The sequence below is a fragment of the Mustela erminea genome, chromosome 5 (genome assembly GCF_009829155.1).
Source record: "Mustela erminea isolate mMusErm1 chromosome 5, mMusErm1.Pri, whole genome shotgun sequence".
NCBI classification, from domain to species: domain Eukaryota; kingdom Metazoa; phylum Chordata; class Mammalia; order Carnivora; family Mustelidae; genus Mustela; species Mustela erminea.
In genome coordinates this window covers 142,059,128-142,078,628 of record NC_045618.1, presented here as the reverse complement: position 1 = coordinate 142,078,628, position 19,501 = coordinate 142,059,128, and the positions used below count along the sequence as shown (strand labels likewise).

The 19,501-nt window shown below is 50.0% G+C and overlaps 1 protein-coding gene across 4 annotated transcripts in view; it reads right to left on the bottom strand.

Moving 5' to 3' along the window:
- The window catches only part of EML1 (EMAP like 1), a 174,008-nt gene that overhangs the window by 114,957 nt on the left and 39,550 nt on the right, over nt 1–19,501 (bottom strand). For 2 of the 4 annotated variants that reach the window (XM_032345244.1, XM_032345245.1), the window contains exon 1: nt 8,570–8,792. The exons of the other annotated variants lie outside the window; for them this stretch is intronic. In XM_032345244.1, the coding sequence (XP_032201135.1) occupies nt 8,570–8,777 (208 nt within the window). In that variant the 5' untranslated portion in view covers nt 8,778–8,792. Of the gene's footprint in view, nt 1–8,569; nt 8,793–19,501 lie in introns of those variants that run through there. 4 annotated transcript variants of the gene reach the window in all.

Genomic DNA, 19,501 nt, shown 5'->3' with positions numbered 1-19,501 from the left:
GCCAGATCTCTTCTGATGTTAAAAACGCTGGTTTTGCCAAGAACTACTTCACGGTGTCAATTACTTTGGCTGAAAATACTGTGTTTTAAGCCCGTTGAACCGCCAAGTGCTTTTCGCAGACGTTCCTCCTGCGCCTTCGGGAGCTGGCGTCCAGCTCCCGGCATTCTGGGCCGTCTGTGCCGACCAGGCTGGGCTCGTCCCCGTCACATGTCACCTGCTGTGGGCCTTTCGCGATGAGGTCCCCTGGCCTACAGTGCCTTCCCTTCTGAACACCCAAGTCCACTGGCTCTTTGATGTGGGGAACGGCTGAACGTCACAGGATGTATGCACGTATGCACACCCACGGGACACATGGGTCCACCTGCCTACCCGGTAGCTCTACACATAAATACACATGCTTCTCAAGCATATGGAGAAGTGGCGTGAGTCCATTCTCCAACCACAATTTAGCGTGCACCTGCTACCCGGGAGCCGTTTTGCTGGTGTGTGTGTTGGGGAGGGGGTCTCCGGGATGATGGCGGCCCCTGATCCCACTCAACCGGTGTTCAGCAGGAGACCCCCTCGGTCCCAGGTGTTCCTGAAGCATGGACACCAAGAGCATCCGCCAGGAGACTCTGCCCGGAAGGTGGTGACAGCCTCATGAGGGACGTGAGACACTAAGCCGCAGTGACAGGCTTCTGGGATAATCCCGGTAACAGAGATTTATGCCAGATAACCACATGGCCACGAGGGGAAGACCTCACTCTGCTCAGGCAGGTGGGAGCCAGGAGGAGCCGGGAGCTGGCTAAGCCGGCAGCCCCCCCACCCCGAAGACGCCCTGGGAGGGAGGGGGTGCTCTGAAGACTTTCAGTCAGGAGCCTGCTACGATCAGATCTGTCTTCCAGAAAGAGCATTCCAGAAAACGTCACCGTTCTCCTTAGGTGAGCTCATCTGTGCCATGGATTCAGCTACTACCTACTGATGGCTCTCAAATTTTTTACTCCTGCTCCAGACTTCTCCCTGGCTCTAGACCCCACAGCCCATTCGGCCCTTCAGCTGGCATGTTCCACAGGCCCTCACACCCGCAAGCCACAGCGGAACAGTCATCTGCCTGCCCATCCTTCTAGCTCCTTTATCTCGGCAAGTGGCCGTCACTCCGGTGAGCCAGAAGCCTGACTCCCTCCTCTCCCTGCCCTGGACGACACCAGTCCTGGTGAGGCGGGCCCTCGGCACCCCTCAAGTGGAAATCCCCATCACTGTCCCCTGGCTTCACTCCACGGACTCCCGCCTCCACCCTCCCCGCCCCTCCTGGCCTACCCTCCACGCTGCAAGGGGGACCCCTCTTTCAAAAATCCCTGAGGATCTGGCCACCTCACTCCCTTGCCTCAAAATCCTCTGCCATATTCTCTCTGCTCCTCAAAATAAGACCAAATGCCTTAATGTGGCCGAGAAACCCCAAGTGTGGCCCAGAAGCCCCACAGGACACTCCCAGCTTCATTTCAATCCACTCCTTGCTCTTTCCCCCTATGAGACCTTTCCGTTTCCAAAAGGTGCTCCCACCGTCCACTTGCTCATCGCTTTCCCCGGTCTGGACGGCTCTTCTCCCCCGACCCCGCTCTCTCCCCACCCCCTTGCAGGGGGTGACTTCCATCCTCCCTGGAAAGAAACCCCAAGGCACATCCCTCGAGTCCTGTCCCCCGCAACACTCTACCCGGTTCCTGATACTTAGGACCGTCCATCCCGGGGCTCATCACGTCACTCATCAGAAGAAAGCAAGGAATGTCTAGATCCCAATGAGCAGTGCAGGGTTCCGGAAGGCAAGGGCCACACTGACCATGTCCGTCCTCCAGAACCCCCCTCCATCACTGAAATAACGAGCACCGTGGATATTCTACTTGTTTAATAAAAAAGGAACACGCTGAAGGGGGCTGAGACTGCAGGCAGAAAGACTAGTTTGGGGCCATTTTCAAAAACCCAGACAAAAACCCAGCCGAGAAGAGATGAGCCTCTGAACTGAGCAGAAGGGCTGGGTTGTCGGACGCTGGGGGAGCAGAACCCACAGGGCCCACTGAGACGGAAGGACGTGGCACAGAAAAGTCCAGGACAATTCTCAGGGAAATCTAGGGTAGTTTATTAAGTCCAGAGAGTTCAGATCTTTTCCAGAAAGCTGGCTGAATAAATACTGCATTTTAAGACACAACTAAGTGTTCTGCAAACATGTGGTTTTCCACACCAAGGGCATTTTCCAATAAAGGTACAGCTGTAGAGGAAACAAAATTGGAAGTGCGCCTACCTAACTCTTCATTTAAAAAGTAGGACTTTAAAGAAAGATAAGCTCTTTCAAACAGCTATTTCTTTACAACAAGCCAAAGAGGATGACACCTGTGGCCACTCAGACCCCAGAACACTCCCAGGCCAGGACAGCACTCAAACAATTATGTTGCTTCCAGCAGAAGAGTAAATGCAGGTGTCAAACATCTAGTGAGAAATTCACCAAGCTTCTGGGGGGCAGGAGCTGTATTGATTCATATTACACAGCATTTAGAGTTTACAACATAGTTTTTTTGATTACTAATGTTTCTGTTGGCATTTTTTAAAAGATCTTATTGATTTGACACAGAGAAAGAAGAGAGATCACAAGCAGGCAGAGAAACAGGCAGAGGGAGAGGGAGAAGCAGGCTCCCCGCTGAGCAGGGACTCTGTCTGATGCGGAGCTGGTCCAATGCGGGGCTCGTTCCCAGACTCCCTGGGATCATGACCTGAGCCAAAGGCAGACACTTAACCCACTGAGCCACCCAGGTGTCTCTCTGCTGGCATTTAAAACATTTTGCTACTATTAGAAATCCTCTAATAATAAGCTAGGATTTTAAAGATGAATAAAAATATTTTTCCTGAAAAGATTTTTAGTAGCACAAATACCATTTATTGCAAGTCCTGACTAATAAAAACAATGCTTTAATGTAGAATTTTCAATGCCACCATGATGAAGTTTTTCACGCTACTGGTGTTATGGCCCGAACAGACTGTACCACTAGGAAGCAAGATGTTCTTTCTCTGTCCTTATCTGCCGTTCACTCAACCAACGTGTTTATTTCTTAAGAGAATATATGAAAAGGCTTACGCTACCTCAGAAATTAACAATAGCCAGCTAATGGTTATTTTTTAAACACGGTTTTGTGAATTTTCCACCAAAATGCCCGGTTTTGTTTATAACGCCATAAATGCTTGTGGTTTGGCTATACAATAAATTCCTTGCTGGGCAGAGTACCACAAGTATCAAGAAGAAATTCTTACTTAGCACGGGGGCTTGCTTTGCACTTTCCGTGAAAGCATTTTCTTTTGATTTTGCTATCACAGAAAGCCCAAGTCAGTGCCCAGTCACCACACAGGAATGCAGAAGAGGTTTGAAAATACTTCCTAGTTTTGAGTTCAGATGATTTCCTCACAGGAGCTCCTTGATCCTGTTGAATACCCAACTATGTGCCCACGTGAAAAGCCCAACCTAATCCTAGTTAGGAGGAAGTCATGTGTTACAGATGCCAAAAGATATTCAAGATTTTAAATAAATTATTCTGAATTTTCAAAAATATAAGTCCCTAGAAATTTAAAAGATTTTCCACTTCAAAACTAGAAAAAATAAATAGCAGTAGCTCAAAAGATGATGATAGATCAGGGAACGAATGGGTCGTTAAACTCTGTGTAGGCTTCAGAAGGAATCTGATAGTCTCTCAAGACACCTTCCAAAAGAAGATGGAGAAAAGGCTGCTATCCAGAATCATAACCCTTTAAGAAGGTGACCAATTTCCACATTATGATAGCGCAGAAGTATTTTATATGAGCACCATGATTATTTACAGCATCACCACCCAGATTACATTGTATTATAAATTGACAGGGCTCTGTCTTCTGGAAGAAACTCCCCCTCAAAAAAGAAAGGTAAAAGTAAGAAAATTAAGGACTTATCCATCATACATATAAAAAAGATAAGAGTTTTAAGTGAAAATCAGTAAGAGGTAACAATGTGAAGTGACAAGCAAAAAGGCTAATATCATCTTAGTATAAACTTTAAAATAAGGGAGGTGAAATATCCTGCTCTATTCTGCTCTGTTTAAAAACTGTGTCTGGAATACCACATTCAGTTGTGTCCAATTTTAAAAGGTCCATGGACCTTTTAAAGAAACACATGTAGATCAGGCAATCCAAAATGATTAAGAGCCTAAAACTGTATCTTATAAGGAATTACTTTTTTCCAAAGGTAAGGTGTAGTTAGGAGAAGACTTCAGAAAGAGCTATCATAATTGTTTTCAAATATGTAACAACCTGGTATATGGAAAAGAGATTAAACCTATTCTCTGGACCCAAGAGGCAGAACTTGGGCCAAATTTTGAGTGCACACAGGAACCAACCATCTGAACTATCCATAGAAGCGATGGCCTGCGTGGAGAGATAGTGAGTTTCCAGTCCCTTGGAACTGCTCAAGCAGAGACTGAATAACATTTGGAGCATTCTCACATACACCAGAGATTCCAGGCCCTGGAGGGATGGGTGGCCTGGATCGGAGAGCCAGCCTGCCGTCCTCTTCCTACTTCAACTAAAGCAGCTCCATGTTCATCTGCTTGACATTTGGGTTCCTGGGTAAGTGGTACTTTGAAGAAACAGCTCAAAGTCTGAAGAAAGGAAACCACAGGATGAAATGTCTGTTAAGTCCCCTCAAACACCGAGATTCTTCTAACCTACTGCATCTTAGCAAGGGTGAGTGCAGACCCCTTCTGGTGAGCTCTAATTGAAGAAAAGTATCCAAAGTGACTCACATAAATGAAATGGCAACATTTTATACTTTGCTCCCACTTCTTTCCTTCTTCTCAACTCCTTGTTGTTTAATCCAAGGGTGTAATGTAAAAAGAGGATGATATTTAGATTTCAAAAAGTTCAGATTGGTTTCCCCAAAACAGTAAAAGCCAGACTTAACCACATGACCCAGAAATTCTGCTCCTAGGTACCTACCCAAGAAAGATGAAATCATATGTCTACACATAAAAGCTTGTATGTGAATGTTCATAGGATCATTATTCAGAATAGTTTAAAAAAGTGGAAACAATCCAAATGCTCATGGACAGGAGAATGGATACATAAAATGTGGTATATCCACGACACAGAATATTATTTGGCCATAAAAAGGAACAAAGTACTGACATGTGCTACAAATTCGGGCAAACCTTAAAACATGATGCTTAGTGAAAGTAGCCCAATGCAAAGGTCAACTATTAGCATGATTCCATTTACGTGAAAACATCCAGAACTGACAGAGACCAGAAGCAGATTAGCAGTCATGAGGGTCTACAGTGATGCGGAAATGGTAGGAACTGCTAGCCAGGCTTGTTTTTGGGGTGGTGAAAATGTTCTAAAATTAGGTGTCAGTGATGCTGACACAGTTCGGTCAGTATATTGAAAACCACTTAATTGTACACTTAAAAAGGGTGAATTTTTATGGGATGTCAATATCATCTCAAGAAAGATGTTATTGAAACAAACAAACGGAAAGATTCAGACTAGCGTCTAAGCCTCACTGGTCATGCAGCCTTCGAGAGTCACCAAATCTCTCTCTCTGTTTTTTAAGATTTCTTCATTTCTTTTAGGGGGGCAGGGCAGAGGGAGAGGGAGGAGAGAAGCAGACTTCCTGCTGAGTGCAGAGCCTGCCCTCTCCATGTCACAACCCTGAAATCATGACCTGAGCCGAAATCAAGAGTCGGACCCTTAACCCCCGGGGCCTCCCAGGTACCGCATCCCCAAATCTCTCTGAGCCTCAGTTTTCTCATACATACTATGATTTACCGCACAGGGAGGCTTTGAAGAAATATGGAGTAAAGAATGGTAAGTATTTCCCAAATCATGAATTGGCGTATAAATGGTAACTTTCCTTCACTTTTCAACAACGGTGGTTTTTCTTGGAGCAATAAAAGAAGTTTGTGGTTCCTCGCTCCTTGAGCAGAGTTCTAAATACTTCGGAGAAAAAAAATGCTGCATGAGTTTCCTCCTACAATGAGGGCGCCAGTATCTGAAAGATGAGAGTGACCGGTCTGTGGGGGAAGGCTAGACACCCCCTGACTTTACACTGAAAATCCACTGCAAATTAGATAGGAGACAGAGCAAAGGAAAAAAGGAAGAGAGGAAGACTAGGAGTGCATTCATCTGAACAAAGTTTCCTTCTCGTTCCGATAGACATTCGTTTCCATCTTTATCTCCCCAGGAGGACGCCGGGACAGTCATCCAGCTAATAAGCATGGGTTGTAGTTGCTGAGGCTGACCTAGAACTATGGCTTCTTAGCGGCTGTCATTATATCGGAAGCATGAGGTTTCATCAACATATGAAAATGGAGGATCCACATATTACGCTGTTGTCGGCTGGGCCATTGTCATGTAAATCTCTAATTTAAAAAGAAAAAAATTTTTTTCTCAGTGCAGCTAATGAAATACGCACATGTTTAATTTCATTCTTGGTGAAACGGTGTTTCCTTGATCCGCTGCCTTAATGGAATCATCACAGTAATTAGCTAAATTGTATTCATTTATACTTTTCCTTAATGGAAGCCTCTTGAAATGAATAATTTCACATGAAAACATCTGTTGCTGGCGACATCATTAGTTAACGCCCATTCTGTCCCATAAACTACTCTTGCTGTAAAGTTTATTCATATGGTAACCAAAACATAATAAAAACAGAGCTGAGAACTTTCTGAGAAAAGAAATTCAACAGCTATGATTCATTCAACTGTGTTAGGAAGTGATCTTATGGTTTGATTCTAGCTATTTGAAAGTGATTTTTCTTCAACTGTTACCCATACAATACAGAAGGGCTGACCGTTACCTTCTTCTAGGCCTCATTAGCAGGAAGCTATGTTACCAATCTCTCTAAACTAGCAATTAACAAGAAAAGGCAGAAAACCCAAACAGTCACGAACAGATGTGTAGGTCAACTTGAGGAATGAAGTGCTATTTAGGAATGAAATAACCAGGCTCCCTAACAACTGCTCAAATAAAAATACCTAGGCTCATCTGCATAACCTAAATCAAACTGTCAACATATATGCCCACATATTAATTTTTTAAAATCCTTCATGCCTGAAATTCATTTAATATAATTTTTCAGCCACATGCCTTTCACAACTAACATAAGGAGAATTCTCTCATAAACGCTTGGGAGGCTGTACTGCCTTTACACCAAAAATAGTAATTCAGATAGGATGTATTGTAGGTCATTTAAGGAAACCATTCAAAATTTAATTGGGAACTGTATTCAGCGTATGGGAGAACCAAATGCTCCCATAACTCTAAACTGTAAGGGATTCCAGTGGCCCATGGAGAACCAAATACATTCTGTGTGCCTCAACATCTTCAGAAGACCAAAAACACAGGGGCTCTGCTCTGGGAAACTGTTGGAACATCTGGAGAGTCAAAACTTCCTTTAATTCCACTGAAGAGAGCATTACTAAGTTAATGAAGGCCTGCATGTGCTTAACATGAAAATTAATCACTGCTGAAACTATCAGAAAAATTCTTCCATGAAAAAGATAACGATCAATTCCACCCGAGGTCAAAATATCATCATGGAGGGAAAAATCCACACAGTCATCTTTATGGCTCCAGCAAATACCTCCTATTTGCAAACAGGTGTCAAAGAGCTGGAAAAGTTCCCCTAAATCACAATCACGATTGCAAAATAAATTGCTCAAGTCGTCAATGCACCTAGAATTCTAAATCATTCCGATCGCACTACAGGCGAATTCTGTAAAATACACATTGTTTCTCCTTTAACAAACTTTTGGGACCCACTGATCAAGCAGTAAATCCAACGTAGGAAAAAAATTTAAAAAAACCTGGTTAACTTTTGATCATGAATTATCATACATCGTGTTCTCCTAAAATATGCTGCGTGATGTGAAAATCTTTTTCCACCCTGCCAGGGAGACTAAAATCTTTCAAGCACGTAGGATTTTACATTTTGTAAAAGATGCCACATTGCCAGTTAAGACTGTTTCCTTCCTGTTTAAAAAAAAAAAAAAAAAAAGCAACAAAATCTAGCATCCCGTCAACAAAACAGCGCGAGCACTTTCCAGCCAGGTTCACTCCGCCCGCGCGCTGCGCTGCACCGGGGCGATTGCACCAAAGGAGCCCGAACGGCTCGCGAGGGTCCAGCCGCCCCCCACCCGGCGCCGGTCTCCGAGGAGGTCCTGCTTCCCGGGGATTTCTTCCCCGAGCTCCTCCCGCGGAGCCTCGCGGGCGGACCCGAGTCCGGCAGCCGCGAGCAACACGTCCCCGCGCCCGCGGCGGCCCGGACTCGCCACGCGCCGCCCGGTACCCGTGCGCTGGCCCCGCGGGTCCCCGGCTGGCCGGGCGCGGACGCGGGGCCGGCGGGCGCGGGGCGCGGGCGGCGGGGGCGAGCCAGGCGCGGCCCGCGGGCCTGCACAATGCGCCCGCGGCGGCGGGAACCGCGCGCCTCCGCCGCAACTTTGCGCGGCCTCCCGCCCCGGCCTCGCCCCGCGGCCCGGCCCGCCGCCCCCCGCCCCGCGCCCCCGCGGCCGCCGCCCCTCACCGTTGCAGAACTGGAGCAGCGAGGACGTGTCGTACAGGCTGCTGTAGCTCGAGAAGCCGTCCTCCATGCTGAGGCCGCCGGGCCGCGCCCGCTCCCCCGGCCCGGCCGCGCCGCCGCCGCTCACCCCCACACTGAGCCGAGCCGAGCCGCGGCCGGCGCTGGCGCTGGGGCCGGCCCTGCCGTGGCGGCGGCCGCGGCCGGTTACCATGGCAACCCCGGGCCCGCCGCCGCCGCCGCCGCCACCGCCGCGGCCGCCGCGCGGGCCTGACGCCGGCGCTGCCCGCGCTGCCCGCCAGGGGGCGGCCTCGGCGGGGCGGCGGGGCGGCGGGGCGGGGCGGGGCCGGGGGCCGGGAGCTGGGGACGCGGCCGGCCCGCCGGGGTCCCGGCGCGCGGGGGGCCTGCGGGGGCGTTGCCGCCGGGCCCCGCCTCCTCGCACGGCTGGGGCGCCCCGGGAGGGCGGGCCGCGGGGGCCACGGGGACAAAGGGAGCGGCGGGGCGGGCGCGGAGGGAGCCGGGCGCCGCCCCGGCCGGGGGAGCCCTCCCCTGCGGGCGCCGAGGCCCGCGCTCCCCGGAGGCCCCGTCCGCGCGCTCGCCTGCGGCTCCAGGACCAAACCTGGGCCGCGATTCGCGCCCGGAGCCGCTCCAGTCCGGGCCACGTCCCCCGGCGCGGCGCGCCCCTCTCCCCACAGGTCCCCCGCCGCGGCGCGCCCGGCCCCGAGGGAGGGGTGACCCCCGGCGCGGGCTCCGCTCGGCGCTGTGCTCGAGGGCGGGGAGGGCCGCGGCTCAGCTCCCGCGGGCCGCAGAGTCTGGGCGGCCTGGGCAGGAGCCACGACATCTGCTCCGCTCCTTCCCCTTGATCGGCCCCCGCGGCACAGATTTGTCACATTACACACTTGTTAACCGGCTCCGGGAGCCGCGGAGGGCCCGTGCACTGCCTCGGGAAGACAGAGTTCCGACGAAATTCCGGAGCGGGGGAGACCCCGGACCAGCCTTCTGTAACTTTTCCAGCACGCGCGCACACGCACACACACGCGCGCACACGCGCACACACGCACATCACACGCGCCCACGCGCGCACACACGCACTGCATGAACGACCGGAGCTCCACCACGCTCCTCCTGAAGTCCGGGTGCTGGGAAGTGGGGAGAAGAACACGTGCGCCAGTGACCCTCGGGCCGGAGGGCGCAGAAGACACTGCCAGCATTTGTGCTCCAGGCTCCACGACGGTGACAATTCACTTCCGCCTCTTAACTACACGTGACTCGCTTACAGGTTCTAATTCACCTACATGCCTGAATGGTTTCAAGTCGTAGGTATTCGCCGGCAGGGCCTGAACACCCCGTGGGTGACATGAGTAAAAAGTTACCGTCGGGAATGCGAGCGGGCCTCACCGGGCTCCGATCCGGGGCTCTGTGGCTGCAAGTGGCACGTTTGGCTTGTGGGTTCGCCACCACCGGCAGCGCAAGCTGTGGGCGGAAGGGAGGTTGAAGACCTCCTGGACCTGGTCAGGGAGACCAGGCACAGAGGACAAGAGGAATCGTTGACGAGGAAAGTGTGTGTAGGACCATGAAGGGCTGCAGGTGTGGGGTGGAGCGTGGCTCAGAGCTCCAAGGACAGTGGGAAGCCGGCATTCGTGAACCTGGGTCTGCTGACAAGCCAAAGGGCTGCTCTGAGAGGAACGAAGAGCTTGTATTGCAGACAGGTGAAAAATGAGATTGCACCGGTGGGGGCAAGCCAGGTGGGATGGGCCCTGGCCTGCAGAGGACCTGAAGGCAGCCGGTGGCAGACGGAGGAGGGAGGTGGGAGCAAGTGGCTGCTGGAGCTGCGTTAGAGAGAGGAGTCTGTGTGCGGACAGGACAGCGGGGGCCAGGGCTGGGAGCTGGGGAGGCCCAGGGCCTGGCGAGGCCTGAGTGCCTCCACGGTCAGAGGGACCTTCCTATAGGACAGACAGCTGGAGAGGCAGGAAAACCGATAGAAGACAGCACGCTTCCCACTAGAAATGATCCAAGCAATTTGGAGAGTGGAGAGGGCGTCCCAAGGAAAGAATGGGATTCGAGTAGAAAATGTTTAAAAAAAAAAACAACAACTTTCTAAAGGTGAAGATGGTAGGTCAACCGAAGCTGGCCAGAGCCTTGGGATGGGAGAAGAGAAAGTCCGAAGGAGTTGGAAAGAGAGGCAGGAAGCTCGCATAGCATATAGTCTCATCAAACTGGGAGCACAGAAAGTAGCAGAGGGGTGGGTATTTTCACAGGACTCTCTGCAGGACAGGTCAAGAAGGACAGGGCTGGGCAAGGGCCCTTGTATCCGGTAGCAGAGGGCTTGCCGGATGGCCTGGAGCATCTTGGTGAGCCGCGGGGGCGGGGGGGGGGGGGGGGGGGGGGGGGGGAGCCGGGCGGCTGGTCATCAAACGGAGAGCATACGTGGGTGCACATTTGAGAACTTTGGCAGGGAAAGGAAATTCAGGCCAACTCCAGAGGGCTGGGGAGGCAGAAGGGTCACATAAAGCCACCCCTGCCACCGCCCAGCACAGATGAAACCTCCTCGTCTCTGAAGCAAGAGGTAGGGGGCACCTGGATGGCTCAGTCTTTATGCCCTTGACTCAGGTCATGCCCCCAGGGTCCAGGGATGGAGCCCAACATCAGGCTCCCTGCTCAATGGGAAGCCTGCTTCTCCCTCTCCCACTCCCCCTGCTTTTGTAGACTCTTTTGTTGTGTCTCTCTCTCTATCAAATAAATAAATAAAATATTAAATAAAAAGTCAGACAGGTGCTATAGAGAAGGGGCTTTGGAAGCACAGGGATGAACACAGGTGCACTTTGATCTTTGCTCTGGTCTGTCTTCTCGCTTCCCACCCTCCCCGCTTCAAACCCAGTCCTAATAGCCCCTCCACTCCACTTTGCAGTTTTGTGCATGAGAATACAGCAGATAATTGACATGAAAGCTGACTGCAGCATTCTTCACATTGGAAAGGAAAGGATAATTATGAATAAATGATTAAAACATGGCTCTTCTTAAGAATGTTAATATTCTTGATTTATCGTGTTCAAGGAATGCTACTGGACCACAGCTAAGACGAGTTAAGAACAAAGAAAATTCAGAAGCAGGGCAGGAGAGAAATTGAGCTGGAGATTTTCGTAGAAGATCTTACTTCCGCTAGAGCAAAATTACAAACAACAGTGAAGAACTCAGTCCACTTGCTTTTCAGATGATAAAGATCATTATTACACTCTTAACCTAGAATACTTAACGGCTATGTTTTTCCCACAATGGCAAAAGCTCACTCTAAAAAAAAAAAAGCAAAATTTAGTATAATTACAAGGATATGCATATTAAGTCAATTAGGTATAATCTACACAGCATTGAAAAAGATCCATGGGGAAAGTCCAAAAAAAAAATCTCTGAACGCTTAATTAATGATGTGTGATTTTTGTGCCCAAACATTTTAACAGATTGTTATTCCCTGTCACTTTGAGATCATTTATGGCTCAAGACCAAGAACTGTTGTCACTGTGATAAGTGACGTACCCTCTCCAGGACAACTTAACCACAGCATTCAGTGGCATTAATAGCAGCATATTGTACAGGACGTGAAAAAAGAGAAAGGAAAAATAGGAGCTCTGTAGCCTCTATTCGTGGGGAAGTAATTTTTAAAATTACCCAGAAATGTAGCTTGTGTACCTATTGTTTAATTCAACGTTTCTCCAGAAATAGTTGGTACAGTTCCGGGCACCGTGCTTGGGGCTGGGAACACAGCCACAGAACACAGTATTTTCTAGACTGCAGGTTGCCGTGTGTCGTCAATGTAAAGAGTCATAGGTGCACTTTTTTTTTTTTTTTAGATTTTATTTATTTGCCAGAGAGCGAGAGAGAGCAAGTGAGTACACACAAGCAGGCAGAGAGGCAGGCAGAGGCAGCGAGAGAAGCACATTCCCTGCGGAGCAAGGAGCCCGATGCGGGACTCGATCCCAGGACCCTGAGATCATGACCTGAGCCGAAGGCAGTGGCCTAACCCACTGAGCCACCCAGGCGTCCCTCATATGTGCACTTTAAAGAATGAAGTAGGAAGTCTACTTCTGCGTCTGTACCCAGAGGAATTAGGCTGGGTGGCTAAGTCGCTCGAGTGTCTAACTCTTGACTTCTTGATTTTGGTCCAGGGTCATGAGATCAAGCCCCACATTTGGCTCCGTTCGGAGTCTGCTTGCGATTCTCTCCCTCTGCCTGTCCCCAACTCGTGTGCGTGCTCTCTCTCAAATAAGTAAATAAATAATTTTTTTTTAAAATAAATAAGATACAAAGAAAGGACACTTTGACACCTGCTACAATGTAGATGAACCTTGAGGACCTTATGTTAAGGGAAAGAAGCCAGTCACAAAGAGACATATACTAAGTGATTACATTTACACGAGGTCCCTAGAGGAGTCAAGTTCATAGAGATAGAAGTAGAATGGTGGGTGTGAGGGGCTGAGGGGGATGGGAGGAAAGTGGGTGTCCAACGGGGACAGAGTTTCAGTTTGGAATGATGGGAAATTTCTGGAGATGGAGGGGGTGCTTATTACACAACAGGGTTATTGTACTGAACTGTGCTCTTGCAAGTTAAAATGGCAAATTTTATGCATATTTTAAAACCAATGAAAAAGAAATGGAATAAGAAATATCAGAATACATTGAACTCCCTAAGAATAAGGGTTTTTACTTGAAACATTGGTTTTTACTTGGAACGTGTACTGAGTCGTGGTGTAAAATGTGTTTCTCCCTATAGGACACGAAGTCAAGGAGACAGGCAGATAATAATGAATTGTGATAAGTGCTAGGAAACAGAAGCAGAAGAGAGAAGAGTTTCAGATTATTCCAGACAGCGTGACTACCGGACGGAGGGTAAGAGAGGGAATCAGAGCAGGGGAAGCCGCTTTACCAGATCAGGACCCAGGACCAGCTGAGGAACCGCCAAGGTCACCCAGCAGGAAGAATGGCCTGCTCACATGGTGGTTCTGATTAAATTCCAAGATCCAAGGAAAGCTGCCCTTAGGTTAGTGTTATGGGTTAAACTGTGCCGGTCCAAATTCATTTGTTGAAGCACTAACCTCTAGCCCTTGGAATGTGACTTTCTTTGGAGGCAGGGTCTTTATAGAGGTAATGAAGTTAAAATGAGGTCATTAGGTTGCAGTCATCATCCAATGGGACTAATGTCCACAGACGAAAAAGGGATTAGGACACAGACACAAACAACAGGAAGACCACGTGATGACACAGGTAACAGGCAGTCGTCAACAAACCAAGCAGAGACACCTGGGACAGATGGTTCCCTCGTGGCTCTCCGAAGGACGCAACCAAGCCTTCGCCTTGATTTTGGACTTCTAGCCTTCAGAACAGAGACAGTCAATTTCTGCTGCTTCTGCCCTCCCCCAGCTTGTAGAACTTGGTTACAACCCCCCTGGCAAACGAACAGAGTCAATATAGAATCCCAATGTCAAGAATTAGCTATACCATAGATCCAGAAATTCATTACTGATATTGGAATACAAAATACGCTTCCTATGATAAGATTGTCCCTGAATCAAACGAGAGGCAATCAGAGATGCCTAGCCTCAGAAAAGAACATTGAACTCTCGCACCTGCCTGCCAAGACCGCTGTATTTCCCTACAACATCCCCGACAAATGCTCCCTTGGCCATTTCAAAGCTGAAAAGCTTGAATTATGGAAAAGATGGCTGGTTATTCCTATCCCAAATCGCCTTCCCCAAAGCATCCTTCAGCGATCCCACTTTCGTCTGGCCCATCTCGTCTCCTGGTGCAGCCTGTCTGTTCCGAGACGCTGCGGTCACAGCCTGTGTCCTGTTTTCCCGGCTCTGTTTTGTGACTCCAGGGTTAGCTTGCCCAGAGAGGGGTTAATGATGGCATTTCATTCTCTGTTGCCTACCCCATTAAGTGCAAATATCTTGGCGCAGACTTCAAGTGTGTCTGAGTTCCCGCGGCAAATGCTGTCTTTGGCATCTGACACGCTCCTGCCACACCACGCTATCGGCAGCTCCCGTTCAGGACTCTCAGTCATGCCGTGCACTTGAAAGCTCTGGACCTCTGCCCGTGCCCCAGCCCCGAGTGCCTGCCTTCCCCGCCCGCCGCCACTGAAGCCAAGCGATCCTGTCCGCTGCGCTTCCAACATCTGCTGGTATTTTACTCCATCCCTTATGTTAAGTCGCCTCGCCTTGTAGGAACTTGTGTGTGCGCGCGTGTGTGTCCATCCATCCCAGGAGATTAGATGCCCCAAACATCCCTCATGCTGGGCATAGCTGGCTCTGAGTACACGCTGAGGAATGAATGAAATGACTGAACCCGCTAGACAAATTCAGTTGCTCCTCACACACAATAGCTTTCAAATGCTTTGAAGACTTTGAAGAGAGCGTTCCTGCTTTCCAGGCTGAAGCCCTCCATCTCCTCCCTAGCCATCCCGTGACGTACTTTCCCAACCCCTTGTCTCAAGAGATGCCCACCTGTCTCAAGTGGGCTCTTTTCTCCTGAATCCTGGCACCCAGAGCTGAACACAATAACCTCAGAGGAGAGACCTGTGTGACCCTTCCCTTGAACAACCTGGATGTCATGATTCTGTTAATGCGACCGAAGTCCATATTGATTTTTTTCTTTTTGAGCAGTCAGGATATATACTGTTGGTTCCTGTTGAACTTCTGGCCAGTGATAAACCCATCAGTCTTTCCAAATGAACTGCTGTTGCGTCTTCTCCAACCTGTATTGAGCTAATCGATTAAAAAAAAACTAAAGATGATTTATCTTTACCCCCGTTAAATGTCACGTTGTTGGTGTCAACCCATCCTCTTAGTCAACCCAAATCTTTAAACTCTGAACTCTGGTATGTAACGCATCAGCATGCTGGCGACAGGAAGTGTGCAGTACCAAACCCTTTACTGGTAATTGACAAAGCCATCCCCCCGCAGGAGGGGGAGGAGCTCTGCAGGCCGCATCTCCAGGAATCTATTCATCTGTACCTTAAACATGTTTGTCCAGCTCAACATGAAATTCCCCAACTGTGGGGCGCCTGGGTGGCTCAGTGGGTTAAGCCTCTGCCTTTGGCTCGAGTCATGATCTCAGGGTCCGAGGATCGAGTCTCGCATCGGGCTCTCTGCTCAGCAGGGAGCCTGCTTCCTCTTCTCTCTCTCTGCCTGCCTCTCTGCCTACTTGTGATCTCTGTCTGTTAAATAAATAAATAAAATCTTTAAAAAAAAGAAAGAAAGAAATTTCCCAACTGTTCACCCAGCCCGTTCTTCTCTGTCGTGCACAGTGTTCAGTGAAGGATCTTTACCAGTGCTTTGTAAATCCAGTCTGGTAACCCCGTGAAAAACAGAGAACAAAAGTTGGTTTGGCTCTTGGGAATGGCCTTTCCTTCCAAATCATACACATTAGCTCCTCAAAGATCTGTTAAAATTTTGCTCAGAACCAATATTAATATCAAATTTATCATCCTTATTTTCCAGAATCCAACTTTTTCTGCTTTGGGGGAAATTATGACATTTTTCCCTTCCCAGTTTTCTGCAACGCCCGTCTGGTGAGGTTCAAGATGGTTTGTCGACGTATTTGCTGTCACTAAGGAGCCTCTGTCATTTCTCACCTGCCTTTGGGCTCTTGACAATGCCTCCAGGGGGTTTCTTCTACTCGTTCCAGTTTTACAGCTGCTCTCCCAATGGGAGAGAAAGAAACCCACAAAGCAAAGTCCAGGATATGCAGACGGCTTTCGGAGTCCTTCGTGGCCCCTGTTCCTCTCACGGTCCTTCACGATTGTTCGCCAGCCCCGCAGCAGCTGGCATGGAGCCTCCATAGCGCTCACCCTGGCTTCGCCCCTGGGAGCCTCGTCCTCACGTTTGGGGGAAGATCCAAAGCCCATCTCACAAAGGTGAGTCAGCTGCAGTGCGGGGAACCTGACTACCTGTGCAGCACCTGTCCTGGCCAGGCAGGGACAGGTGAGATACGCAGGTGCAGAAGCCGCACACACAGCTTCTGTGTGTGGAGAGCCTCTCCGGCCTCATTACCCCACAGCGGCACTGCAGAACCGGGAACATCTGAGCCTTCCAACTTAATGTGCTCGTAGTCCGGATGGACACGAACACTTCTCATGATCTGAGATACCCATGGCTTTGTTCCTCTCGGGTCATTCACTCAAAAATGTTCTTGAGGATTTGCCTCCATCAGAATAATTTACGAATCTGGGAGTTTCTGAAATGAAGCAGAAATTTACAAGTCATATTCCATTTTCCCCCTTTTAAAATATTGTTTCCTCGAGGAGACTCGGCATTGTGATTGTCTGGGTTTCCTAAGAGTCATACGGGTGTTGCAGCCGATTGCGAACAAAACTTCCGTTGCACTGGCTCCGCTGCATGACGTCATTTTTGGGAATCTGAGTTCGTGTTCTCCATTGTGTTACCCGCGAGGTTTCATGGCAGTTCTTGTCATACGACCGACTAACCACAGTTAGAGACACCAGGGTTAGGTCGGCTGTTTGTCCCGGAGTGCGAGGCAGCTGGCCTTGGGCCCGTGCCCGGGGTGATCAGCAGCAGTCCCCCTGGGACTCTGGGGTATTCTGGTTTGGATGACAAGTTATACGGTAATCCCAGCTAGCGTGGAAAGACTTAGAATCTATCTGTATCGTATGTTTTAAAAATTACTGAGATTCACACAGGTATATTCAAAGTTCTACCTTAAACTGCCTCATGGCATCAAAGCTGCAAGAAGGAAAGTTGCCAGAAATCTGAATATTTATCTGGAACTCCAAGTAAATAGACCTGTTTCTGAGGTTTGCCTGGTTCCTTCCCACCACCCGCAGCAGGGGCTTTCACATCTCTGTGGGCTAGCCACACGGTACTCATTTGTAATTAACCAAGAGTCCTGGAAGACTTGCTAAAATATTTGCCTTTGGACTTCTGACTGCAGCTATCCTACTGAAGAAGACGAAGGGTTAAAGGGTCTTCTGACGAGGGATCACTGGCAAGGCCGTGCAGCTCCCCTCTCCGTCATGGCTTGTTCACTGAATGCTTCATCTCAAAGACGGCGCTGACCATTGGTTCACTCCCTTGCACACACTGAGGGACTACTGTGTGCTGGGAACAGAGGACACAAAGGGGAATAAGGCGCCAGAGTACCCCCTGGGGGTCTCAGGGTCCAGGAGGGAGCATATGCATGGGAACACAGCAAACACAAACACACAGGAGGGGACCAAGGCACACAGGAGCCCTTCGGGGATACGCCCCAGTTGCCCTCCGTGAATCAGCTCCAGCCCAAGCTACAAGCCTGTGGGGTAGGGAGTACTGCCTCAGTTTCACACATAGGGGGCTGCCTAGGTGGCTCAGTGTCGGACTCTTGATTTAGGCTCAGGTCACGATCTCAGGGTAATGGGGTCCAGCCCCACATAAGGCTCTGTGCCCAGCGTGCAGACTGCTTGTCCCTCTCCCTCTGCTCCTTCCCCACTCCCCCACCCCAGCTCTCTTTAGCTCTCTCTACAAAATAAATAAATAAAAACTTAAACAAAAAAATTTTTTTTTTTTTTTTTTTACACATATAGGGAAACTCCCCTGTAGCAGAGGCAGGTGCCTGGCCTGAGGTCACGGGGCTGGTGAGTGGTGAAGACAAGATTAAAATCTGGTCTGATCAAGCCCAGACCCTCCCTGTTGTGCTTTGACTACTCCCTCTGCGGCTGAGGATGAGATAAGAGCCGGGGGAGGGGGGGAGACTTCACTCTAGTAAAAGCTGACGCCCGCTGCCCGCCGGAAGGAAGAACACGGAGATAAGGTAGGGAGGGCCTCGGACATCCTGGAGGGTGCAGCCCCAGGTCCAAACGCACCTTACTCATCGTGCACATGCAGAAAGTCTTTGCTGCTTGGGCTTGGGACACGTGAAGGCAGGAGGACTACTGCCTCCCCAGTGGCTGGAGCAGATGGAGAGGAGCCCGGGGTGGATGGACCCAGAGCTCCAGTCCTAATGGCCTGGGAGACAAGACAGTGGGAAGACAAGGGAAAGCCATCCAGGGAAGAAGCTTTGCATGCCCAGCCTGTCTGGGAAATGGTAAGCCATCCAGCTCTGCTCAAGTCAAGCGTGGGAGAGGAGGTCAAACTGGAGGCTCCACTGGGGGGGCAGGGAGCCCCTACCTACAAAGGGGTTGGGCTTGGCCCATGGGCAGTAGGAATCCCCTTGAACACCACACAGTTAGGCTGTGCTTCTAGAGGGCTGATGGGGCAGGGCATGTCAACTGGACCAGGAGACCCTGAGGTCATGAAAACAAACTAGTGGATGCCTAGCATATTTCCCAGTGAGGTGGTAAAGGCCTGGGTGCTAGCCTCCCAGCTGGGTGGGAAATGGGCTGGTCAGACCAGGTTGCTGATTCAGAGGACACGGAGGGAGGATGTCTTCTAAGAGACAAGGGGTTGGGGGCAGAGTAGGTTGTCAGGAAGGGAGGGGGGCGCCTGCAAGAGGCCATGGCTCTGGCAGTGAGGATGCCACTGGGGACACGGAGGCTGGACAGCTGAGCACTGGCAAGGCCTGAGGGCTGGAGGTGGTGAGATCAGGCAGTCACAAGGGAAGAGGGAAAAGAGCAGGAAAGCCCACCTCAGGGGCAGCATGCGGAAGGGACATTGTCAGGAAGGGAAGAGCAAGCAGAGTTGTTGGGAGGAAGAAAGACTCAGAGGAAGGGAAGGTGGTGATGATTCAAGAACGCGGGAGGTGGCTACTGGGACAGGCTTCCGGAGGACACAGTATGCAGGAGAGTGTCCTTGGACAGGAGGAGGGAGGGCACATCTTCTGGGAAGAAGAGAGGGTGAGAAGGATAAAATGGGTTTAAAGCCACCAAAAAGGTGAGGTTTCATTCATTTGTTCAACAAGTCTTGATTGGCAACATAATTGTCCTCGGAAAGAAGATCTAATAGTGGCTTTCCAGGG